The 27,449-nt window shown below is 41.3% G+C and overlaps 1 protein-coding gene across 2 annotated transcripts in view; it reads left to right on the top strand.

Annotated features, from left to right (window-relative positions):
- Nucleotides 1-27,449, top strand: part of CNTNAP5 (contactin associated protein family member 5) — a 294,516-nt gene that overhangs the window by 184,706 nt on the left and 82,361 nt on the right. For both annotated transcript variants that reach the window (XM_028742744.2, XM_028742734.2), the window contains 2 exons: nucleotides 8,466-8,585; nucleotides 20,535-20,735. In XM_028742744.2, coding sequence (XP_028598577.2) covers nucleotides 8,466-8,585; nucleotides 20,535-20,735 — 321 coding nt within the window. The remainder of the gene's footprint in view (nucleotides 1-8,465; nucleotides 8,586-20,534; nucleotides 20,736-27,449) is intronic.

Here is a 27,449-nt window from a genome sequence, read left to right as displayed (position 1 = left end):
TCCTCCTTCTTCCCAGCACCACTTGCAGAAACAACTCCCCCCTTTCACTTTCTGCGTTGGCCACTGTCACCCAGGCAACCTTTGTTTTCCAAGCTTATTGCAAAGCACCCACATTTCCCCCTGCAGCCCACATCATGGCCCACTGTAACCTTGGCAACTCTCGTTTGTGCAATATTTGAGGGGTGAAGTTATCAACTCTGAGGAGATGGAGTAGGGAAGGGTTTTAGCCTCAACATCAACTCTAGGTGACTTCACTCCCACAGATGCCCAAATGTACAGGGAGGCCATCTTCCAAACATCTCCACAACATGATAAGTTTGTGTTCTGTTAGCATAATCTTCAGGTTCCAAGGACTCCAGCTTGGAAGCCATAACAGAGCCACAGTTCCCCTGGTGTCATCGGAGCCAATAGTTAATAGATCTTCCTTCTGTGGCGTTGGATCTAGCCACCCATACTCAGCTGCTGCTTTATTTATGCTTCAGTAAGTTATCTGTGGCTGAAGCAACATTTGAGTCTGCTGTGCTTGTATGCGACTCTCCAACCTGAGCTCCAGTTGGAGCTATCCTAGATCTGGACTCTTGCTACCACTCAAGATTTCTGTGCGACCATCATCTGGAACAGAACAAATTGGGACTCTTAATTCCATAATGGATTTTGAAATAATTCCCATTTGAGACACTTGACCATTAAGTAATTTTGATGCCATCTAAATCCAATATGTTTATCACTACTATTAATTACTTTCCAGGTTTCTCACTGTGACTGTGCATTTCTCTGTGTTTTTGCTTCTCATGTTTCAAACAAGGGATACACCAGAGATGTACTTTTGGCTCTGCAAGGGGCCACCTGATATATGCTGTATAACCCTATTCATTTCTATTCAGTATGTCCCATTGAACATATGTATAGGATTTCAGCCTTTAAGAATCCCCTCACCCAAAGTAAGCTTCCCCCCTCTTTTCCTGATTTTTCTTCTTCTTTTTCTATTGTTCTATTACTTTTGCTCTTGAATAATTTTTGAATCTCTCACACTGACAAGTGCTGCTGAGCCAGCTGTGCTTGGCTAGTTTTGTTTCCCATCACCCTTTATTCCCAATCAATAAAGCATATGTGGATTTTTTGAAACCCAGCTTGAAACATGAAGCCTTGCTTCTACCTGTGTGAATAATACTCCAAATGGCTGCCATCTCACTGGAAGGGGAAATGTCAGAATGAAGTAAACACATTCTATGCCTTGAAAAGAAGACAAGAAAAATGAATTACCTTGGTTTCCCTTCTCTCTCCCTCTCCCCTTCTCTCTCATATGTATGTGTGTGTGTGCGCGCACACTCATGTGGGCACACACACACATGCACAGCCATTAACTCATCTGAATCTGTTCAATGACACCCTAGGTAATTATTAAAACATAACCTGGGTGTCAGCGCCTTAGCTTTGGGTGTGGGTGGGGGGCACTGGGCAGCGTGGGGCTTGCGTCTGCCAGCCACCTCCCCCTGAACAGCTCAACAGCTATGGGGGAGGCAGCGTGTGGACTCCTTGCAGGCTCTGCACTGCTCAAAAAAGCAACACAGGCCTGCAGAGCCCCAGAGTGGAATGGGGCTCAGGCACTGGGATTCTGGCACACCCTGCCCTATCCTGCTCCACAAGCCCCATGCCCCACCCCCTGTACATGGCGCGTACACTCCACCCAGGCACCCAAGTGGCTAGCTATGCCGCTGCTGGGTGTTTCAAATATGTACCATGTGCTAGCAGAATCTGTGCACTGTTAAAAGCTGAAATGACTATGACATCGATACTGAAAACTTTTATCACAAAATTTGATTAGACTAGGAAAAAAAATGGTTGCAAAAAGGGGCCAGAAGTTGTATCAAAGTCTGAAATCTGAAATTCAGGTTTTGAATTTGTGGATTTGTTTTTCAAATGTCAAAAAATCATCACACACACACCAATCACAAACGCGTCCCCTAAAAATAAGATTTGTATATGAGCTCTTTCTCTTTCAGTGCTTATTGTTCCTTCTTTATTAGGTTTTATTACACCAGAGGGAAGGGGATTCAACTCTTTGCCCCAAACTTGACTTTCTCTGCAGCTTTCTTGTGATGAGGAAGAGACAAAAAATGGAAATGGAACTCTAGGATATGACCCCTTTCCCTTATCCACCAGGGCCCAAGATGGCATTCTAAATGCCCATTAAAGCTTTTGCACCAATAATGTTTTTAGGTGCCATAAGACTCTTCCCTGTGTTTTCTTCATCATACTAAAAGAACTGGCCTTCTGGAAAGATAATAATGTAATCAAAACAATCCTTCATGTACAGTCAACTTTAGGCTCTAAATTTCTGGATTATTTTTTTTTAAAGCTATATTTGCACACAAGAAAAAATGTAGTATTCTTTTCTTTTGGTACCATATCAGTAAATATGTATTTTTAACAAGAGGAAAATGAGCCATCTGTCATCCCAGAACACCACAGCAGGGACTTTATTAGTCTGTCAACAGTGGGGCCTGTCAAATTCAGTTCTTCAATAGCACAGATTTCATTTCTTTTTGGCATTTAACATGACAATTGTATTAGGAGGGTGAGCATGACAGTCACTTCTGTTAAGTTCACCGCCTGCCTTTTAACGGTTCTGCTATGAGAGCAACAAGAAGGGAGGGAGAAACCTTCCTTCCACTCCTTATTCCTTTATTTGTTGTTACTGAAAATGGCATTTCATCCAGCACCCATTATTACAAAGATGCCTGATTATGCCTGTCAGAGTAGGCAGATAAACATTGCCAGTGACATTCAGCCACAGGGGAAGGAATCTAACTGGATGTAAGGAACTCCGGGCAGAGAAATAAGGGGACATGGGCATGAAGGGCTTTGAAATAATGGGAAATTTCTGCACTGGATTCACAAGCTAGCATGAATGTCGTGTAAGGACTTAATGAAAGGTATTACATAAACTGAAGAGTGAAGTAAATGATGGAAGTGAGAAGGCTGGGCATGTTTGTCAGTGGAAGGCCATAGAGGAGACAGTTGCAGTAGTCAAGCAGGGGATGACCAAAGTGTTAGAGTTTTCTCAGCAACAGCAGCAGCAAGGTGCAGATGAAGATTTCTAGCTTTGTAATCTTGTTGTGTAGGAAGAAGTAGCATGTGGGACCAAATATAAGGAGAAGCTGAGAGGGAGGAGCCAAACACCTGGCCAGTGCTTTGAGCCTAACCTAGAAGGTGGGTCACGATGTCATTCAGGGAAATTGAGAGCATATGAGGAGAGGCATGCTCAGGGGGGAAATGTGAGAATGTCACAAACTGTGACTTTGCCAATCCCATTCAGCTCTCAGAATACTGTCACTGGTTTATGGTGAAAATGACATTTGAAATGAGCTGTCACTGTTGGGTAGGCATCACTACTGAGCTAATGGTGTTGACAAATTGTCAACCTCTGCTGAGTATTTCTTTCTTGTTCCACACCTTATTGCAATGCTGTCACAGATGTCTCTCTTATTTTTTTCCTTCATCCCTTCCCTAGCACTGATTGGCTTACATGATTGCAACCCAGTATCTTATTAATGGGTTATGCCCAATTAAGTAATACATAGAATATATCAGTTTAAATAAATAGCTTTATATTACTCATGTTTATTATTTTCACTGCATTTACTCTGAATATGACTTAGTTGGATATATCCTGTTGCATTGCTTAACCATCACTGATGGAATGGAGGTTAGTTCTGGAGGCCGCATCTGGGGCAAAATTCAGTGGCTAGCCTGCTTGTGGAGGCAGAATTACTGCCAGCATATAATATCCTGATTCCAGTATTTGCACTGGCTGTCATTCTGCTCCTGGACTCCAAGTCCAAGGTATTGGTACTAACTTATATGTCCCCATACAACTTCGGACCAAGTTAATTAAGCCTTATCCCTTAAACACCCAATAGATCACTGTGTTTTGTGGAAGGGTTTCTCCTGCAAGATTAAAAAAGATCAGAAGCTCCTGTTCTGTGGAATAGTGTTTCCATTGAGATATGAAGGTGCCCACTATCTTCACTTTCCAGAAACAATTGAAGACATTTTTCTTCAATCGGGCTTTCCCAGCTGGATAAAGGGGTCTTTGCCACAAGATTCTGCTTGTTAGGGTTTGAGTTTTGTTTCTGATGCATTTTTTGTGTGTGCTTAAAAAAATAAATATGTGCAAATCAGCACGAAATGATGGTTTAGAAGGTGATTAATAGATCAATAATCATAATCAATATAGTGAAGAAGAGCCAAATTTCAAATTTTAACAACCAGATGCTATCTACACCACTGGAAAAAATAAGTTGTAGCTCAGACAAAAAAAGAAAAAAGAGAGAGAAGAAGATTAAGAGGAAGTTTAGACATTCACAAAGAAAACTGGGTACTGTTCACACATTGTGTTACTACCGCAGGGGTAAAGTCCCTGAATCTCTTGTTTTGTATAACAGGCTTTGATTGGGTGTTGCTTTTAGCATGGCAGCCACCCACATACTGACATGTGTGGGAGGGACCACATGTTATTCCTGAATGGCTCTGAAAAAACATCCTAAACCACACATTCTCATTGCCTCTGGCTATCATAGCCACATGATACTGTATTTCTGGTGCCAGAAAACTAATCAAGGAAATCAAAGAGAAGGAAGTGAAATATGGGCCCACAATGTTATATTTTGAGAGTGTGAATATTAAAAAAAACCACCAACATGAAAAGGGAATCAGTTCCTTCATTTCATCTCTGTTTTTATCTCTGAAAACAATTATGTTTCTCTGGGAGAGTGTTATGCCATTTTAAGCCCAGTGTGTACGTTACACTCTGCTTTGGTTTTCAGGATGTGGATTTCCCCGCCGTTGGTTTGTGTGATAACCTCCAAAGGACTCTTTTGTTGGCAATAAGGCTTCATTATACCATCTGCCTGCATTCCTAATGAGTGACTTCACATCTTTCGTTCATATTTCAAAGAAATCATATGATTTCGCTCCAGCAAGCAAAATTATTAATAGGCCAGTGATGTAGAGCAGGTTCTAGAAACATCCATAACCCACAGCCAACTCAGTATATACATTTCTCTTTAATTATTTTTCTGCCCTGTATCTGTCAGTGCATGATACAAGAGGTATATTTAGCAAGGCCCCTAAGTGGCAACATAAGGTGCCCTTTAGTGAAAACATTCACAGATTCAATAAGTGAACTGTATGAGAATTGCCAATTTTACACACTTCCCACCACTGTCTCTCTGATGTACATCCCCTCTGTGTGTGGGAAAGAGCCATAGATCATTGCCAGAGTACATGCTGTGCATGGAAAAGGCCCTATGATCAAACTTCAGCATCTCTCAGTAGAGGTAGGAAAGAGACATGTCTGAAGACCTGGAGTGCTGCAGCCAGTTGGTATAAACTTGCTACACCAAGATAGAAGGACTAATTGATCTGGCAGCTTCATATGTCCTAACCACAAGTGCCATGAAATGTGAATCTCCCCCATCCCTGTTATTCTTAAATAGAAGGAAGGAGCATTCATGCATGCAAAATGCAGACCTTCCAAGTGTCCCTATTTTCCAGGGACAGTCCCAGATTTACAGAAGCCTTCCCGGTTTCTGATTTAATCCCAGAATGTCCCACATTTCCTTAGGATGTCCTTGTTTTCCTCCGAGAAATTTTGTAGGGTATGGAGTTATGCAACCCCCAAGCCAATGAGATAAGTAACTATACAACCTTTGGAAGGCATCTGAAGGCAGCCCTGTATAGTTTTATTACGTTTTTATATATGTTGGAAGCCGTCTAGACTGGCTGTGGCAAACCAGACAGATAGGTGGGGTATAAATAATAAAATTGTTGTTGCTGCTGCTGTTGATAATTTCCATCAGAGAAATGTTGGAAGGTATGAAAATGCTACTACCAGATTAGTTCTTTCTTTTGCCATGTGAAGCTTCATTAGAGCAAGTGGTGAGACAGAACTAAATGTTGCTATTTTCCTTGAGCCTCAAGTTCCTCCGAACGTACAACTCTTCCTATCTCATTGATGACTCGTTTTATGTCTCCCTCCAATCCCCAAACCGCCACATCTAGCAGTGTAAACAATTCTCCACTGTGTGCTAATTTCCAAATTTGTTTTTAGCATTTCTTGCCTTTCCTCTTGAGAACTCAAGGCTGCTAACCACAACAATAAAGCCATGTATTAACAATTAAACACATTATTTAAAATGTAGCACCTATGCAGAAGGAAATAAAAATACGACTGCAAAAAAAAAAAAAAGATGTTAAAACCCAGAATTACAAATGAAAATGGTTTCCTAAAGACGTAGTCTCGAACCAACTTCTGAAAGGACATGAATGAAGCAGTAAGCTGGTCTTTCCTTCAAAGGGAGGTCCAAAACATAGGAAGGTCTGCTCCATGTTGGAAGGTCTGCTCCATGTTGCCAACTATGCACTTTTCTGGGGAATTTGGGACATCTAGGAAGGACTCCCTAGATAAGCAGGCTCATACCTTAAAGTCTGGGATGCTTAATTCTGAAGAAATCAGTGGTAGCCACAGGGGAAAAACTGACTTGGGACACAGCAGGATGACCCTAACTAAAGGTCATCCTTTGATTCAAAAACATACATGAAGAAAATCGAACCCTGATGCTTACAGTTAATATGCTGACGGTAAATGATTTTGTCCCAACTACTGTGTCAAGCAAAATTGTTCTCTTTGCTGAACCAGTTCCATAAGATCAGGTAACATTCTTTAACCATTTAGCAGTGTTATTTAGATTTGATAATCTATTTGAAAAGACCTGTTTACTTCAGTTACACAGAAAGAAGGCTGCTAGGAAAAGTTGCATAGTATACCTCAAGGGGTTTATGTTTCGTCAGACATGCTACACCAGTAAAATCCTGGGGATTAGTGTGTAAACATATCTTATCATTTTTCCCAGTCAAAATTACTACACAAATGAAAGCCGCCACCACCACAATATTATGAAGCAGCTAATCTATTAACTGCATGATTTTGATAGCTAGGGGAATCACTGCATTTTTGGAGCCAGGAGCAAAATAAATGGGAATCTTACGAGGTCCCCCTAGCCTCTCATAATCTGTGCTAGCATGCAACTTCTACACAAAGTTCTAGTATGACTGTTGGATGTGAAATGTGGAAAATTGCAGAGAAGAAATTTGACATTGAAACATCCAATAATGACCCCCAATGCAAATGTTATATGTTGTAATTAGCATCAATAAGCTCTTATTCTTTTTATTACAAAAGGGCAAGCATCTGTGTTTGCTTTCATTCTTACAAGATGTTTCCAAAATATTTTCATCTCCTATGGAAGGAAAACATCTTGATCAATTCGCTACATGTGGCAGAGTGTGCATTTTAGCACTTAGCTAGGGGGAAATATAGTAAGCATGCTATTATGGCTAATGAACTCAAATTAATATAGTATGGTAACAACTGATTTCATCTTAGTTATGTGGAATCAAGGGACATATGTATATAATATATGTAGGCAGAGTTGGAATTTTGGATTGGTGAAAGGAGACAATGCACAGAATCCATGGATCAGAAAAAGGAAATACATCAATATTCCAGTATATAGCAGTTTACAGTCCATCACTTTTAGCTTTTACTCAAGGACTTTATCCCTTAAACCATTATTTACAATGTAATCTAATTAATGTCTACTCAGGAGTAAGTCCAGAATTTCCCAGACATATCTGGGATTTGCTCATCAGAAATAGCGTCCGGGTGGAATTTCTGAAGATTGGCAAAAATGTTTGAGGGGGAAATTCCTGGAAGTGTTGAGTTTTTGGTGATTTAATTTTGGAGGGAGATCTTGCAAAAAAAGCTCAACGACTTCACATTTTGAAATATGGCAACCCAAATTGAATTAAATTGGTATAGGATTGAAGCCTTAGTTGACTCCTACTTGTTTCCTAACAGTTTCTCCTCATCCCTCTCCCTTTTCAAATTCTAGCACCATCTTCAGGATTATTATATGTGAGAAAAATTGACTGCTCTTGAATGATAGCATCTTGATTTAATGAAAGAAAACAACACAGCCAGTTTCTCTGTGAGGGCTGCATTCCTACTGAAGATCTCCAGCAAACAGAGCCCAATTAAAGACTGTTGAGTTTGCTTCCACTTAAACAGGACAATCTGTGGGTAGTTTAAAATGGCACAGAAATGCTTGGTGGTTGCTTATAATCTCACTGTGCGACAGCCACTTCTGTGTATGAAGACAGATTTGTATACTGAATGGGCATGTAGCTGCCATACCCTTGCTAGCTAATTCACAGTGAATCTGAGTACCGTCAGGTCAGCTTTACTCCTTAGGCTTCCACTACAGATAACCAGCTCCCTGCATAGTTGCAGCCACCATGCAGTGAGATAGGCAGTTGCTACACAGCACTAAATTGTCCCAAACTACCTGAGCTATTATTTTGATGTGTATACTGCAAATATCTATTTCTCTTCCTTTCAGCTATTTATGAGAAGTCATGTGAAGCCTATCGGCACCAAGGGAAAACATCTGGTTTCTTCCACATCGATTCTGATGCAAGTGGTCCACTTCCACCACTTTTAGTCTACTGCAATATAACTGGTAAGAACATCACATCATCTCATCTGCATTTAGCACTGGTCATAATCTTTTCATTATAAAATATGTGGCCTAAAATTTCTTGCATATTTGATTGTTGTTGGTGTAAATGAGCTGGAAGAGGGAAACAGAGGGAAATCTTTGAATCAACAGAGTCTGAAGGAGCTTCAAGTGTGTGTGTGAAAGAGTTGTCATAAGCAAAGTGCAGTTTTAGGTCTTTTCTCTTCTGAAACGAGCTTCAGATGTTGTCTGGATTTGTTGCACCAAACTTCGCACACAGAATTGTAAGCACAACTTACTCAGTCTTACTTGTCTTAAAGGTGTGGTAAAAGCTTTGTTTATAGTTTCACTTGTAAGGAAAATATGTGGTAAGAGATTATCATACCTTCTTTCCCTTGTTTTCTTTCTAGTCTCTTTCCCCCCCTCCCTACTTCCTATGTTTCTTTTTCTTTACCCCTAGATTCAAGGTGCAGTTTAGGGAGAGAGAAAATTGAGACACACAATAAAAACTTTAACCCAATTTTTTTAAGCAGAGGTTAGGGTCACTAGACTTATTTCTTAACCCATGCATACATGCACAACAGCTGGAAGGGATTCTCCTAGGGTAAAGTAGAGCCCTGTTCTCCCTTCCTTTCCCAGCAAATTGTGCACATGGTGCATTTCAGCCCATTATGTGGAGGTGCAGAGTGCTCACATCTCATATTGCTGTCCATTCTTCCCTGTGCTGAGTCAAAGAATGCAGGCCTGCATTCTTTGATGGAGCAGAGGGAAAGGGCAGGACAGGAAATGGGAAGCACACATGACCATTCATATCTTGTAATGGCCTGGTGCTTGAGGACCAAGGGATTGTGGTGAGGTGGAGAATACAGATCTCTGTTATCTTCTCTGAAGGCCCCTTCACATATGGAGTGGGCTGGAATGAGCCATTCACTTGTATCCCAAAAATGTGTAATAGACAATTGAATAGACAGCAAACACTTCCAGTTGCAGCAAGGCAAACAATAATGTTGGTAAGCATTAATACATGAAGCGACCCTTGGGTCAGCCTAATATGATATGGATTGTTCCCTCTTTGTTTAGAACTTCAGGGATGCTACTGATATTTGGCTTAGTACTAAATCTATAGCCCTTCACTCCATATCTTGCACTGGCTTGTTAACTGCTACTATATACTGAAGAATGTTTAAAATGAACCTTCCACGCACCCCAAGGGGACTATGTTTTAACCTCAGTGTCTGAACTATTTGGTTACAATACCCAAAGTCATTCTGCTGCTATGTTTCTCCCAGTGTTGCAGTTTTGTCATACTCTCAGACCCCAGGCCAAAAAATCAATAGCACTTAGAAGTTGGTATGACAAGATCAATGCTTAATTTTAACTTGGCCAGGTATTTATCCATTATTGAAAGCCTTGTTGTTGTTGTTGTCTTTGAGAAAGTTGAGAGCGGGAGCAATGCGGATCCTTTTTTCTTTTGCGACTGCCAGTGATAAAAAAATCTGTTTGGAGAGTACCACCATAAAGAGAATAAGAACTGACTTATGAGGTCTCTTACTTTCACAGCTTGGTGTGAGCTTTCTATTTAGTGGACTGTAGTGCCAATGGTGGTCCTCTTTTCCTTATTTTCCAAGGAAGGAAGAAATAATCCACATAAAATAGTTGTGTGTGAAACATCAAAGCTGGTCTATAAAATGAAAGGGGCCTTGTGAATGCTGTACACAGGTGTGTCCCAGGTGGAATCATGTGTGATCAGAACAGTGCTTAAATTCCCACTGGGTATGAATCCAGTAAAGATTACTGTATCTAGTAAGGCTAAATTGACCATTTAGGGACACAAGAAGAGCACATATTCCAGCAGCCTTCACCCTCCTGTTGCCTTTCAGAAGTCTTGGAAGATAACTCCCATCGGCCTCGGCTGTCACAGCTGTACCATCTGGAGCTGATGGAATTTGCCATCCTAAACAGCTGGAGGGCACTATATTGGTGAAGGCTGATAGACAAAGGGGGGAGGTCTCCATACCTTTTTTATATAAACCACACATCCCAGAATTTGCTTGGATTTCGTTTACCCAAGTGGCCCATTTAAAGGGGCTATCTGTTTAAAGGAGAATGAATGAAGTGGAATGAACAACAGTGAGCGGAAAGGGCAAAAGGAAGAGGCTGAGATGCTATCTTAGTTTATGCAGTACTTGGCTGCTGTTGAGAAAGATGCGATGTGAGTCAGCAATATGTTTCATCAAGGAGTGGATTCTGGCAAATAATAGGGACTCTGCTGTCATTCAGCTTGTTCTTTCTAGGACATTTCTTTGTCTTACCTGGCAATTTGAGCAGCAGACTTATTTAGCAAAAGAAGTTAACAGCAGCACATAATGAATAGTAGACTTATTTGGGCAATTTTTCACCACAGTGTTTTGGGACCAAATAGAGGTGTGGAAACACTCTCTCCAGTGCCAACCCCCAAAAGCTCCTGATCCTGGTAGAGAATGTAACTCTCTATCTGGAGAGTTTCCTACTTGAGGTACTGGTTTGAGAGACATGGTGGACAGCATGGAGGGGCACTGCTGCTCACCTGACCCTTGCCTCACTGCTGCTGTTTACTGAGTGATGCAGGGATGGAAGGAGTGTGGAGGCTGATATAATACAAACACACTGGCAGAAGCACTGGTTTCCATCATGCTGACCTCACTTGCCCCTCACTCCTGTCCCTGTACCTCCCAGAAGGCAGCAGTGATACAACCAACTAGAGGTCATGTGAGTGGCACTGCCCACTACAGTTTGGGAGAAATATATTATAGAAATGACTATTTTTTATTACCCTTCCTCCAGAGACATTCACATCAGGAGTGGTAATAGGTTGCTAGACTTGAACATCATTGGCCATTGGCCATGCATATTTGAATGCTGCCTATCCACAGTTCAAACCATACTAAGGGAGGCTCACAACATGGATATATATATATCAATGCATATGCACAAATAAACAGTAAATAAAAATATGCAAACAAACTGAACAATTTCCGCATAAATCATAACAAAATCTAAAATAAATATACAAAAACAATGGCAGCAACAACACCTTCCCCAATAACACACCCCCAGCCCAAGAGTCTGTTCCAGCTTTTGTAGCTGGAGTCAGTCAGATCTCCGTCCTCCCAGACCAGGTGGGAAAAGGCTTGCAACAATGGCATACATAGTTCTCAACAAACTTGTGAGATAAGAAGTCATGCTGAGAGACAATGACTAGACCAAGGTTGCCCAGTGAGCTACAGGACTGAATGAGGATTTGAACCCAGGTTTTCCTGCTTCTAGTATAACATCTGTCTTACGCAACCACACCTAGGCTACACAGGGGAAGTGAGTAATTTCAGAAAACTGAAGCTGACATGATGAGGTTCTGGTCTCTCCCCCCCCCCCCCCCATCTCTCTGCACTCCCATACTTTCTCCACCGTACCTTGATTTTGTGGCTGGCAGCTCATTATCACATCAGAGTGTTTGCTGTATGCCCAGTCACAAACCTCTTTAAGGAGCAGACCTGGGCAGCATTGCTAGGCAGCATGGAACAAATGCGCTGCATCAGCTCACAGAGCACTTTTTCCTCTTGCTCCTGTAGTACTTACCATATGTTTGGCTTGTTTGAAATTTAATCAGTCTGAATAATCTTGTTCAGTGACAAACATCCTAAATCACAGGAAAATGATTTTGTTTCCAGGAGCAAATCATTCTCCATAGGGATATTTCAAACTAGACAAATAAAAAATGAGAACTAGATGGGAACTTCTGCGGTTGGGTGGGACAAAATCCTCTTATTTTTTGCCTGGTTTAATTTATATGCTGTCAGAGTCAATGCAGGCTATTCAGAACATGATGGAACCGTGGGAAGATTTAAGGTATCTTCCTGTTTTAGAGAATATGTAAGCATTCATATATATAGATATTATTTGGTGTGTTCTTCTATTTCTTTTTCCTCCTCTCATACCTACAGTTTTGGGAGGTTATATCCTCATGAATTTGGTTTTTCTGGGCATAGATTGTCCTGCCAAGAGCAAAGTGGATTCCCTGCTTTACCAATTTTGTCAGCGTAGCATTTGAGCTTTTTCACCCTTCTAGACTCAATCTTCCTTCTAGCACCCCCAGCCACTGGGTCCACTCTGCAATGTGTGCAAAAAGTATTGAATACAGCCATGTGTATGCAACCTACAGCTCTCTGAAAAATTCTGTAAACTGGAGTATTCATTTAACTTGGGCATGGGAAATTAGAATAGAACAAGACATCCTGAACCAACACACATGGAAAACATAATAGAACCAAGTAGCAGTTCATCCCAAAGATGGGGGAAAATGAGAGAGCAGTCACTTCCACAAATCCAGTGGGAATAAATTATAATCCTTTTCTTGATGCGCCCATGTATCTTGCCTGGGCTGTTATTCCATGAGATGTGCCCCTCCCTTTCAGCTTTTTCATGCCACCCAAATGGGGGCCTGCCCTACATTTTAGAGTCTCTGTTCTAGAAATATTGTCACATGTAAAAGAAGCAATCACTTGGCTGCCCAGAGATAAATTACTTTGACTTACACTTTCAAAGTGATTATATTCTAAGAGGTGGGGCATTCATTCTCTAGTCGGCCTTGAGTTTCTTATGTAATCTAATTTATCATAGAATTTCAGAGTCAGAAGTAACCCCAAGGGTTGACTAGTCCAATCCCCTGCAATTCAGGAATTTGTCCCATCACCCTTGTTCCGGCAGGCCAGGAAACACTGGCCCTGTGCAAAGAGGCTCCAACATTTTGTGCCTAACAGTCAGAGTCAGAGCTACAGCTTTTTTTGCCTGGGTGAAGCCTCCAGAGGGGCGCCATTGAGGTTTGCACCCTGTGTGTGTATGTGTGTACACAAATGTGGGGGGCAGGGGTGCCAAACTGGGTCTTTGACCTGGGTGAAATAAAGCCTAGTTTCGCCCCTGGCAGGAGCAGTTTTGTAAGGAATTCTCAATTTCTTCTAGCCCCTGGTAAGGTTGATTCCGGTAGAAGTTTTGGAAAGCATTGTAGGGGATGGGAATTATGTGACCCACACAATGCAACACCAACTACAGCTCTCATCAGTCCCAGCCAGCATAGCCATTGATCAGGAAGTCTATAGGTTCCCCATCCCTTATGTAGATTATTTGCAGGCTTAATTTTGGAACTATGCAACCTATGTCATCTCTAATCTTTGAGATTGTCCTGAACCCAAGACCAGTAGAAACTTGGGCGTTTCAGTTCAAAGCGTTGTAAATTTAAACAGGGAAAACAGGTAGAGAAAAACAGGATTCGCCATCGCCGTCTGGTGGCACGATGTTGTATCACATCTATGTAAATCACTTTTTCTTTACCAGTCTAGCTGAATCTTTGCAAGCTACTCACCAAGATCAATTTGGCGATAATCAGTGTCTTAAGTTCATGAGAAAGAATAATTTTTGGTGTTTTTGTTGTTGTTATTGCTATATCTTGCCATCTAAATAAAACTGTTCAGACTATATTTTTTTAACCTGCTTTATGCTTGAAGAAGCACCTTCTGCTCACTGAACTAAATACAGATTCAAGAATCCAGGCTGGATTCTTAGACTTCTCTGAGTTTTCTGGAAACTTTTGCTTGTTTTTAGGCGACACCCTGGTACTGGCAGCTTGATAGTATTTATTATTTGCTCCCCGATTGTGTCTCTCTGCAGTCTTGGGCTATGCAAATTTATTCATGAGAGCAGTTCTCATGTTTTTAAAAAGACAGCATTTGAGCACACACCATATGTGCCTAGAATGCAGAAAGCAGCTAGCTCCTTGCAAATGCTGGTTATCCTATCCCACGCTGAGTACAGAATGGAGGGGGAAGAGAAGCCTCATCAGCTTGAAGAGTGAAGGAAAAATTAGGAAAGGCACAAAAAAGAGAGGAATTGTTCTGTCCTGTCCCCTGGCAACAAATGATGCAGCAACATGATGCCAGATTTCTTAGGACTACAACTCCTATCATTTCTAACTATTGTCCATTCTGCCTGCTGCTTATGAGAGCTGGTGTCCAGCTGCATCTGAAGAGCATCACCAAAGCATTCAACATTTCTCAGATGAAAAAAGGGATATTCTATTCAAAATCAAGAAGCTTCTCCAGTGTTTGCTCTCCTCTCACACATTTGCACATATACATCTGTCACCTTGAACCAATTAAAATTTGAGTCCCTGCCAGGAAAGAAGGCAGGAAATTATCACAATAATAACAATAACAATAATGTGAGAATGGTCAGGAATATATCAAAAAGTAAATCCTATTGAACTCAGTGGGACTTACTTCTGAGTAAAAATGTTTAGGATTGCAGTGTAAGGCTGCACAGTCTATACCCAATTACCTGGGAGCAAACTATTGAAAACAGTGGGGCTTACTTCTGAGCAGACAGCGTAAGGCTCAATTAACAATAAAGGAATAAACAATCCATGTGTTTCCAAAAAAATAAGATAAAAATGGTTGGCTGCTGAAGCATTGCAATTAAAGAATTTAAAGCGAATTGGTTACATTTTTCTTCAGAATTATAGAAAGGGCCTTGTATGTCAGCTTCACCATTTCTTTCGTTTGGTGAAGTTGTTTTGTTTTCTGTGTAAACAGGACTCCGTTTTTTGCACCTACACACACAGACACAGCAAAGGCTCCTCTTTCCGAAAAGGACAGGATGTGGAGGGTCTGATCTCTCCACCACTTTTAATTGTCCTCCAAGACATGGAGGGGAGGAAACAGGAAAACTGGAAGATTCTGGAATCAAATCAGAAACTGGAATGGTGTGATGGCCTGGGAATCCGATTCAGAGGATGAACTGGAGGAATCCCAGCCTGCACAGGAGTCCCCGCCTCCAGGGCCGGCTGAACTGGGGCAGGGCCTTGATTCTGAGGCGTCTGCACCTGTGCCGGATCCTCAGGAGCAGGCACCAGGTGAACCCATTCTGGCTCCAGAGGTAGTTGAGGACTCAGTGCCTACAGGTGAGCCTCCCCCTGGGCCCAGTAACCCTTCAGCCTCTCCTGAACTGCAGAGGCTCAGGGCAGAGAGGCGAAGGGAACTGGTTTCTCCCAGGAGGAGTGCTCGCCTTAAGGCCAGGAGAGGCGAGTCTCCTGGGGGCCGGGACCGCCCCTGGCCTCAGAGAAGATAAAGGCTAGTCAGCCTGGTCTCAGGTTACGGGAGCAACGTCGTCATTGAAGAGTTGTTTCGGCCAGCACCCAGTTCTGTTCCTCCAGTGTTCCTGTCCTTGCCTGGCTCCTCGCTGTGGACCCCGCTTCACCCGTGGAGGACTGTCTGCCGACCCTCGACTCAGATCCTCGCCCCACGGTAACCTCCCCCGGGACCAGCACAAATGGCTTCTATAATTACAGGACTATCCCTGGAAACTTGGGAATCTTGGAGGGTACACACCACTTTGGCTAACCTTTACATAATGTAAGAAATAGGCTTTTGCATATGAGTTATATATAAAAAAAGCATATTTCAAGTTCTCCTTTTTTCCAACCTTATGTTCAGTTTATGTTTCTATATCAGTTTGTATTTTTTTAAGTCCTAATGAAAAATAATCAGCATTTTAGTGGACATTTTCCCTAATCTATGCATTTTACATGCAGTTCTGCCGAATGTATACATTTTTTGCAAGTTTCCCCTAATGTTCACTTCTATATGTTTATCTTCACTATTATATGCATTTTAAGGCACCCTTCTCCTATGTCTTTTGGTTGCAGAACTGAATTGCAAAATTTGAAGAAGACTGAATTTCAAAGTTTAGCTATTTTAGGTTCAAGTGCTCTTTCTGGATTTGCACATTATGTAAGTTCAAATCCAGAAAGAGCACAATGCGGGTGCCACTGTGGTCTAAACCACTGAGCCTAGGGTTTGCCGATTGGAAGGTCGGCAGTTCGAATCCCTGCAACGGGGTGAGCTCCCGTTGCTCGGTCCCTGCTCCTGCCCACCTAGCAGTTCGAAAGCATGTCAAAGTGCAAGTAGATAAATAGGTACCGCTCTGGTGGGAAGGTAAAAGACGTTTCTGTGCACTGCTCTGGTTTCACCAGAAGCGGCTTAGTCATGCTGGCCACATGACCCGGAAAAACTGTCTGCGGACAAACACCGGCTCCCTCAGCCAGTAAAGCGAGATGAGCGCCACATCCTCAGAGTCATTCACGACTGGACTTAACTGTCAGGGGTCCTTTACTTTACCTTTAAGTTCAAAACATGAATGAAACTGAATTTCTTCCCCATCCCTAACTTCTAAAACTATCCCTCAGAGGTGTCTGCCCACTGCAACTCTTTTATAAATGGAGCCATTAAATGGTTGCTAAGTTATAAGGCTGCAGAATTAGCTTGGAAGTGAAGCATTGTCACTTATACATTGCAAAACAATTTAACAAGCTCTTAGGATATTTGGCTTTTGCTGCCTTAAATTAACTTTTTTCCAGGTTAATGTAATGCAATGAACATTAGTTGTCCTTCAGCTGCTCTACCTCAGCTTGGTCTGAAACTTATCCAAGAGTGTAACGAAATAATAAAGCTGTGTGTGTTGGGAGGGAGATGAAGGGAGAGCTTGTGGGAGAACTGTTTCCTCATTCACTCCACACACATACAATTCCAGGGAGACCTAATTAATTAAAGTCAATGGAGAGAGGTGGAAAATAGGACATGGATGTGTTAATGTTATTCTGTGTTGCAATGAGGAAAGCGAGCAAGGCCTGTTTACATAGTCTACGAATCGCAGCCTGTCCGGCTGGGCCCTTTCCACAATTATTTCTGAAGCAGAGGTACAATGCAAGGAAGCATGCAATTCAACTGAGGCAGCACCTGCAGTCCCATAATAGCCAATTAATTCCTTTGCAAAGAAGTACTCTACCACTGCTGAAATCGGGGATTACATCTCCAAGCAGACAGAGGAGGTTGCAGTCCTTTGAGTTGCTACAATGCTACACTTTCACACACCAACCAAATTTCACATGTTAACAGTGACAACAAATGTTCAAAAGCATCTATATTTTTATCATGCAGTTGTGCTCTCTCTGTGTGTGTTCACATGCTGCATCATAGAATTCCTTAATGCCTTAAATTTTGCAAGGCCCCACAATGTACTCCTCCCCCCTTCTCTGCCCTCACATGGTTCCCCAACCCAGTGCATATTTCATTTTTTTGCTGTGTACTGACTTCCTCACTTCCAGAGCCTTAGCTGTTGTCTTTCCTCCAGAGCTGGTAATGCCTTGCATTTGGAGTGCTGTGCTCTCTTGCTTGATGTCGGAATGATCCACCTTCCTCTCTCTGTACACTGTTCCAGGGGTTCTCCCAATCCCACTCCACCCCAAGCCAATTTCAGGAGGCACAAGGGAGGGGGAGAGGGGAAAAAACCCCAATCCACATGCAGAAGCCTTTGGAGCTTCTGCTGATGAGATTCATTGGTTCAATCCCATCCACTCTGCTTTTAGTGAATGCTCCCTGTCTAGTCCAGCCAGTCCAGCACAGGGTTAACTTTTGTTTTGTGAAAGTTGTAGTCAGTTTCTAGTTGAGACAGTCTGTTGGAAGGAAGGCACATTATGATTACAGAACCCTCCTCAAAAAAACCAAACCAACAAACCAAAACCACCACCCTCTGATACTCCCACTCCATTTCCTCCTTGCTTCTTTTGGTATATTATTCCATGTCTTTTTCTTTGGACTTCTGTGAAACCAGCCCATTTAAAAAGCACTCTTTCCCTTCCTCCCTTTCTGTCTATCTTCTCCTTTTTTTTTTCACAGCAAGATTCTCTTTATATTTTAGACAATTGTATAAAACATAGGCTGCAGTTCCAAACACATTTTTCGTTAAGTGCACACAGCACATGAGCCAGTGGGGGGGGGGAGCATCTCTTTTGGAAGTGAAAGAGAATGATAATTTGTACCCATCAGCAGATCCATTTCATCCAGAGTTAGCATGTTATCCGTGTGATTTACTGTGGGTTGTTTTGTTTTCCCTTTCTTAAACAAAACTTTTTATGAGCAGTTTTAGTGACACGCAGGGTGGCAAATCTCTGTGGCTTAAAGAGGGAAGGCTCAGCAAGAGTCTTTCAAGTGGCACAGCAAGCTACAACTCCCACTGCTAAAATGCAGTGTGTTGTCAGAGGCACTTTAGTGGATTAGCAAACTCCTTTTAAAAGTTATCCTGCATTTGCTTTGCCTCCCCTCCTTCATCCCCTTTCAAAGCACTACAGAACCCAATTATAGAAAAATACTGGCAACCATCAGGCCAGCTTTTTCGTTCTAAACCTGTAATGTGCAACTTGTACTAAATTTGCCACCGCCAAAAAAGACCTAATTGGGTTGGGGGAGGCAGAAGGTTAGAAAGAAGGCTTTCTACATCAGAATTCAGATCTGACGGGGAGTGAGCCTAATGCAGCTGTAATAGTAACAGTAGGAAGCAACCATAACTAGTGAACATTCACAAGGTGCAGATCAAGGAGAGTGGTATCCATGCATCTATGCAGTCAACGGTATGGTAAGTCTTTAAAGGGTGTATAGGATAAAAGTGTCACCGCTGTAAAGTCTTCTATCACTTTTATGATGAGATGATTGAATTGGTGGCTGGCTGCTGCTTGGCCAGAGGCAGCACCAAAGGGAGGGAGAAGGAAGGTAAGCTCTTCCCTGTCACCGCCGCCCTGAGAGCTGCCTCACACCAATATTTTCTTACTGTTTAAAAACAAAAATCTAAACAGTGGGGTGGGCATCTTAGATAGTTTTATAAAGTGTATCTTAGGTGGTTTTTAAGTGGGGATAGACAAATTCATGGAGGATAATGCTATCAATAACTGCTCGTGGTGATGGTGATATGGAACCTCCAGATAGAGACAAGATGGCAGTTGCTGGCAAGCACGAACAGGAAAAGACTATTGAGTTCATCTCTGGTTCCAGACTTCCATAGCCATAATGGTTTGCCATTGTGTGAAACAGGATGCTGCTGTAAATAGCCCTTTGATTTGATCTAGCATGGTTCTTCTTCTGTTCTTATTTCCTCATTTGCATTGAAAAGCATGGTTTATATAGAGGAAGAGGTGTAGTTTCTGCAATGTCTCCATCCCTTCCTGTTTTCTGTCCTCCTCTCAAGATAAGCATGTGTTGGTTTCATTATTTGATAATGTGCTAGCTATTAAAGCACAGGAGTTTGGTGTGTTTGGATGGTGTTTGTGACTAACCTTTGATCTCCATAATAGTTCAAAGCTCAACCCTGTAGCAAATTTAATTGCTGGCCATCTCTGCACAGTTGTTCTTTTCCTTCTCTTTCCTTAGTTGTAAGGAAAGGCACAATACTTTGTTGCAGCGCCCTTTTAAAAAGTTTCCTTTTACCCTATTCAAGAAGCTAGTAGCTAAAAAGTAGCTAAATCAGTTCTGTTTTATGCTTAAAATAAAAGAAAGGGCTATCAGCTTTACACTGCACTAAAATAGAAGGCCAATTTTGCCTCTCCATCAGGCATGTTTCTTCAAGGTCAGCACTTAATAGCAGAGAATCTGCCTTAGTATCTAGCGGTTTTGAGAATTCTGTCGGTCTGGAGGAGTGCAGTGCTGATGCCCAGACAACAGTCCTATCTTTAGTCCAGTGATATCACTTATCTGGATGGATAAACAACTCATGTGCTTTGTTGACCCATGTTGACTCAGAAAGTGTGAAGACTGGGAATTTTGCAAGTAACGCCAGCAAACCAAATTCTAGGGAGGATTGTTGCCATACCTGCTTCTTAGCCATAATTGGAATACATCAGAATTGCATCTGTCTTGCTTATGGTAGCAGTTGAAGCCTACATTGTCCTCAGCACCAGCTTGGTATATGTCTCATTGTTTAAAAGTACCCTTTTTAGAATACACACACACACACACACGTATCTGTAGGGAAATGCATCAGATGCTGTTGACTTTTCCCGCTTTTCTCATCTTTCCCCCATTTTGTTTCACTTAATAGAAGATAAGATCTGGACTGTAGTCCAACACAACAATACTGAGCTGACTCGAGTCCGCGGGGCAGATCCAGAGAAACCATATGCCATGAGCTTCAACTACAACAGCAGCATGGAGCAGCTGGAGGCAATGATAAATAGTGCCGAATACTGTGAACAGGAGACAGCTTACTACTGCAAAAAGTCACGTCTGCTCAACACTCCAAGTAAGTGTCATAAAGTGAAATGTTTCCTCTTTAGCTACTGGTGCTTGCACAGTTAAGATTCGACAGTGCTACACCAGTAAAAAAAAAAAAAGAAGAAAAGAAGAAAATCAAAAGAGAAGTAGAACACAAAGTCAGGTTCCTCTCTGCTTTCTTATGCACACACAGGCTAGTGTTATACTATATATTTCCATTTGAAAGGAAGCAGAGTACCACCATGTATGGCTATACTACAGAAAGAGATGCAGTATATCTGTGGTAGAAAAATATTTGCAGAGACCATGGCATGATGTATCCTTGTTCGCCACATCTGTGGATGTCAGAGAATTCTGACAAAATTGGAGAAGGAAGTTGAAATTGCTGCAGTTTATGTGTTCATCTGTGGTCAGGAACAGAAATCAATTTGTTCACATCATTGTCAAATCCAGAAACAATACATAACTAGTTACTTTATTTTAAATCATTTCCACCTTTTTTTAAACATTGAAATGAATGCAAGTTACATAAATTGTTATGGAAGTTAACCAACCTTCGTTAAATACCAGGCAGTAAGATGAATAGCATAGTATTTGGCAAAAACTGAAGTGCAGCACAACAGAAACAGCTCTGGTGGCAACAAATACAGTTTGGAATTCTTCATTCCTTTCATTTATTATATTTCTTTGCCACTTTTCAGCCACATGAGTCACAAAGCAGCTTACATACAATAAATAATAGCACAGTAGAACATCGCAGTTACAAAATAAATGATAAAATAATTAACAAATCATCAGTAAAACAGACACCTTCTATAAAGCACTATTAACAAAACAAGAAATAGGCTAAACAGCACAGCCACAAGAAAAGTCATATTATAAAATTCACAAAGCATTACAGCATTCATAATCCACAGAACAATATTAGCAACATTAACAAACTAACAACCAAAAACAAACTAAGCACTGTTGAATTTGCTAACGTATTTTACTTCCCTAGGCACTTCATGTTGCAATTAGCACAGATGTTATTGTTGTTAACACCAAATGGTGAGTATATATATATATTGACTGTGGGGTTGAGTGTACATCTCTAAAGTTATGATGCAGATTCAGTTCCAAAAATTACACATTAAAATATGTATTTTATGGGAAAGTGCAAACAAAATGAATATTTTAGGTGGAAATGCATTGGAAAACATACAGAGATATGTTTTCAGGGAAATATTTACAAAATGTGTGCAAAATGCATACAGTTTAAATGCATTTTAGTGCATTTTTTAAAAACCCCACAAAAAGGTAAATGTGCTCTGGGTGTATGTGAAACGGACACAAAACTCAAATAGGCTGCTCATTCTTAGTTTGCTGATGATCTGGAAAGGGTTAGTCTCCTCCAGTAACTCTTGTTTATATGATGAATCAGAGAAGCAGGTGTATTTTGTGAGAACACAACCAACACATTAGTGATGCGACCAATTTCCCCCATCAAATCCATTTTTGTTTATGTCCCCTCCTTGTGTGTTTAATTATGTTTAGCCCAGGGCGGTGGAAGTTAGAAAGATATGGAATATGCACATAAATAAGCCGTGTGAACTGTGGGAAATTGCAAGGTATCTGAGACAGCTTGTCCTCAGTTGTGTGCAAGAGGCCTTTAAATTAAAGAGAAACCCTGGAGCATTGTGCATGTCCATGATTAGAATGCATTGTTGCATTCAGCGGTTAAGTAAAGAGGAAAAAGTCTGTCTTCAAATCCCTAATATTACAGCATTGTAAAATAGTCTTAGTTGTGTATGGTCTTTTTCCTGGCCAACTTCTGTTAGGTTGCGATGTACTTTCTGATAAATATTTGAACTTAATTTTTATTTCTGCTTCCATATATAGATTAGCTTCTCTAAGATCGCTTATCTCCTGCATTGCAGGGGGTTGGACAAAGTGACCTTTGAGGTCACAATTCTATCATTCTATAATCTTTCAAAGGAAACCTGTGCTTATGGAATCCATGCCATAAACTGTTGCAGACCTCTTAGGATTGTTTCCAGTTGCCCTCTGTTGTTGACTTTAGAGATCAGCATGCAGTTTGGTGCTTTCCTCAGAAATGTATTGGTTCCTTCAAGTATTCCATTAGATGAGCCAAAAACTTTCAGAGGCCACAAGAATGCAAGAAGTAGAGATGTGCTAGAAATTTCAAAGAATCCTTTTTGGACTGTTCATTAGCTTGGTTGGGGCAATAAATTTCTCCAAATGTTTTATGAAAAAGTTGCTGCTAAACCTTTTGGGATGGCTAAGGTTCCTTTTCTTTCTCTTGCTTTTTTAACTAACTAACACACACACACACACACACACACACACACACACACACACACACACAACAAACCATTGCTGCCCAGATCTCTAACTTGGGGTCTGTTCAAAGCAGTAGGAGAACCAGGATTCCAGATCTCCACACCCCTAGGAGCTGTCAGATCTGGACATCCCTGCCTTGAGATTTGAGGCCTCCACACCAGTTCCCTGGGTTTCTGTCATTTACAGGGCTATAGGACCAGACGGTGATGGAGAGTCAGGCAGGGTATCTGCGTAACACATGAATTTAAGGGCCAGGCCAATAGCATTGCAGAACCTGAGGGGCAGAGGCTAAGCATTGTTTTTCTTCATGGGATGCACATTGAAGGAGGCTACTTGGCTTCAGTGACCTTTTCTGTCTGTACAGACCAGGCTTTTTGGACCACACAGAAACTTGTACCATTACCCTTTTCCTACCTACTTCTCCAGAAAGGTGAAACCAAATTGGCCATTAGTCATTCATATTCTAGACAACATTACTTGAATCATTTTAATGCCTTCTAGCTTGGAACCATTTGTACTCATGTTCAATGGAGTAACTAATTCGATATTGGATGGACTATTTAGGAACATGAGGGGTCAGGATTTTCCAAGGGCAACGAGAAATATCTCCTGGAGAATACTTATATAAATCTCTGCTATTAGGTTGGGTTGCCATTCACACTAAAAGGGATGGGATGAGATGGTCTTCTGTTTCCTGCAAAGAGTGAGGCCACCATTTTGTTTTCACTTTGTCCTTCTCCTTTTGGAAAGAGATTGGTTCTGATGGATCTCAGGGGGGACTCTTGTGGGTTATTGGTGTGACAAGCTGATCCTGCCCCTATTTGGCCCTTTCCACAATCAGGAAAGCATTTTCTTGCTCATTGTCAGAACCTGCTTCCTCTTTTCCAATATTTTCCACGGGGTTCAAAATGTAAAGCCAGGCCAGTGAGAGGTGTGGCCTGGAGATGGAAGAGGAGGATCCCAAGGCCAGACAGAACAGAGACCTGAACAGTCATATTTGGCCCTGAGTTCTATGGTTCCTCAGTCCTCATCAAGTGATGTATAGAAGAGCTTGCATTATCCACCTCCAGCACAGAAACCATGTTAGTGAGTTGCAAGTCACTCTGCCTATCTCTGACAACCACTGGTGTGGAGGGAGCTTATGCATGTTTGTCAGTATGCAGAGGGTCTGTTTACATGGCTGCCAAATACACAGAGGATCATAGTCATACTGTATGTCCACAGGTCACACAATAAGTAACTTATGGAATGTTACTCTTTGATCCAAGTAGACCATTTTTTCACACCTCTTTTGTTTTCAATGTTGTTAAAAGGTGGGACTCAATGCACTTAAGCTTCCATGTGTGATTACAGTATTTGATCAACTCTTCTGTCCATGGAGATCTGTTCACATGGGTAACTTATGATGGGGGTGAAGGTTTCGGTTAAACCAATAGCAACCTTATCTACTGTACCAAAAAAGGAGACCATGGCTGAGAGTAGTCACCACTGAGTTTGTGGCTCAGCTGGAATTTGAATCAGGGAGTTTCAGCTCATCATTCATTATATTAATATGTAAATTGCTTTTAAGCATCATGCTCAGATATCATTGTTGTAACCTGGTCCTACAAGACTTTTAGAGTGCTGTCAAGTGGACTCATTTTCCCCACACAAGCCAGTGTGTAATTAAGCACCTGGAAGCTGAAAATTGCTTTTTCTGCAATTATCTTACAAACTGGCCATGTGAACCCATGTGAACCCATGTTGAACAGCACATGTTTTTGATTAAATTAATGCCTTCTGTAACCCAAGATTCCAATATATTTATTTAGCGCTAGTGGTCACATTGAAAATACATAATGAATCAAGGGTTCACAAGCAATTAAGTATATAATGGATACAAGATGCCTTTTCTTTTTTCTAGATTAGGTCAGTTTTAAAAAAATAGCTTACATAGTGCACTTAATTTATAATATTTTTGTTCTGAATTTTTCTTAATCCTTTATCAATGTATAATATGAAATATAATGAAGTAAATTCTCATAACTTCTCCCAAAAATTGAAAGTACACTAATATTTGAAAGCATAATGAAAACAGCCCATTGACTAACAAACAACCAGATCCTTGCTTTTCTCTCTGCCTTTACAACATAGTGGCATGATGCTTTCAAACCTGCTCTTGAGATGTGAGGTCTAGCAGTTTACTTTAAAAACTGAAAGCTCAGATACCCTTGATGATAAAGGCCCCAGGTGCTGTAGAAGTACTTCACAATATTCATGTGACAACAGAATCCATTCAATCAGGCCCTGTTCTAAGAACTGTGTAGTCTTCATGTTACTAATGTTGGTAGTGGAGGAAAAAATGAAAGCTCATTCTTACTCATCAACAGTGCAGAACACCTAGTAATTGTGGGTGGCAACAGAACTCCAGTTTAGTAGAGAAATTCCCAGACTACGAACAGTCATCACAGTTTCTACTAATTAGCAGGTAATTAGCAGTTGGGGGAGAATAAAAAGAGGAGGATTATGTCTTCAAGACAAAGCTGGAAATATCTATGAACGGGTGTATATATCCATTTTAAATTACACTGCTTCAAAGTTTGCCTGCTGGAATCAGGCACTGTTTCCTCCCTTCATGTGGCATAGTAGCTTTTCGCCTTCTCTCTCTCTCTCTTTTAAAAAAGCATTTTAAACAACTTCAACAATACATACTAACATAAATTACAAATAACCACATAAGAAAGGGAAGAGCAGGAGGAATGGGACTGGTGTAAAGAATGACAGGAAATATAGTATTCTCTGCAGTATAGAAGGTGACCACAGATGAAGATGGGACATTGCACAGGTGCTTGGGCTGCTATACAGTGGTTCCTCAGGTTACATACACTTCAGTTTACAGACGCTCAGGTTACAGACTCCGCTAAGCCAGAAATAGTACCTCAGGTTAAGAACTCTGCTTCAGGATAAGAACAGAAATCGTGCTCCAGCGGTGCGGCAGCAGCAGGAGGCCCCATTAGCTAAAGTGGTGCTTCAGGTTAAGAACAGTTTCAGGTTAAGAACAGACCTCTGGAACAAATTAAGTTCTTAACCCAAGGTACCACTGTATCTGCTTAAATGCCAACAACTTTGTTCCTCTTCTCTTTTTGCTGGCCTGTGAATTTTTAGAATAACACATTTCACAGGGCAAAATGAAACCATTCTTCCATCCATCTTTTATCATGGATGTGGCATGAAAGCACACACATACAAAACAAAACAAAACAAAACAAAACAAAACAAAACAAAACAAAACAAAACAACAGTAAATAGTAATTTTATCAATTGCTTTAGGGTCTGCTTCTAAATGTAATCTCCACATTATCAATCTAGATGCCTCAGTTGCCACTCTACTATCAAAAGTCATGCCATTGCCATATAAAGCAATAAGGACCTTGGTCTCCTGTCTTCTGATAATGGTTTTTGAATGTCAAGTACCTCTTCTGCACTGTTATTGTTACCTGGCTAATTAGAATCTTCATTTTGAGAATGATTGACTAGGAACCTGTTATCCTATGATGCTGCCTCATTTCTTCCACTAGTCAGAATGGCAATGTTGATGCTTCCTCGGGTTAAAAACCACAGCACCATTCTATATTTAGAACATTCAGGACAAGGATAATTGGAGCACAGGTGTCATTCCATGATGAAAAGCTTCCAGCAGTGGGGTACAAGAAGGAACGTTTGTACCCATATAAGTGGCTCTTCAGAAAATGCAATTGACTGTTTCAAAAATTCTGAGGTTATAGAGATTTAAAATCCATCTAGTCAATGCTGTCTATTCTTGTGTAACACTCCATATCTTGCACTGTGTATCAGATGTATTAGATCATGGGTAGGCAAGCTAAGGCCCGGGGGCCAGATCCAGCCCAATTGCCTTCTAAATCTGGCCTGTGGACGGTCCGGGAATCAGTGTGTTTTTACATGAGTAGAATGTGTGCTTTTATTTAAAATGCACCTCTGGGTTATTTGTGGGGCATAGGAATTCATTCATTCCCCCACCCAAAAAAAAAAAAAAAATCTAGTCCGGCCCCCCACAAGGTCTGAGGGACAGTGGACCGGCCCCTGCTGAAAAAGTTTGCTGACCCCTGTATTAGATAGTGTCTTCCAGAATGAGGTATGGCATGAACAAAGAGTGAGGTGGCAGTGATAATGAGGACAGGGATAGCCAATGCGGTGCCCTCCAGATATTGTTGGACTAGCATGGCTAGTGGTCATAGTTGACCAACAACATCCGATAGGCACCATGTGACTACACTTGTTCTAGGAAGTATATCATTTATTGTAGCCTTCCTTCTAGATGTCCTTTCCATCATCTTTTCCATCTTTAGATCTACAGCTTCCTGTTACATCTTTTCTCTTTGCTCGCCAAGACTGCTGCTTT

The sequence above is a fragment of the Podarcis muralis genome, chromosome 1, assembly GCF_964188315.1.
Source record: "Podarcis muralis chromosome 1, rPodMur119.hap1.1, whole genome shotgun sequence".
Taxonomy (NCBI): domain Eukaryota; kingdom Metazoa; phylum Chordata; class Lepidosauria; order Squamata; family Lacertidae; genus Podarcis; species Podarcis muralis.
Note: the sequence above shows the minus strand (reverse complement) of the source record. Positions and strands in the feature narration are given on the sequence as shown.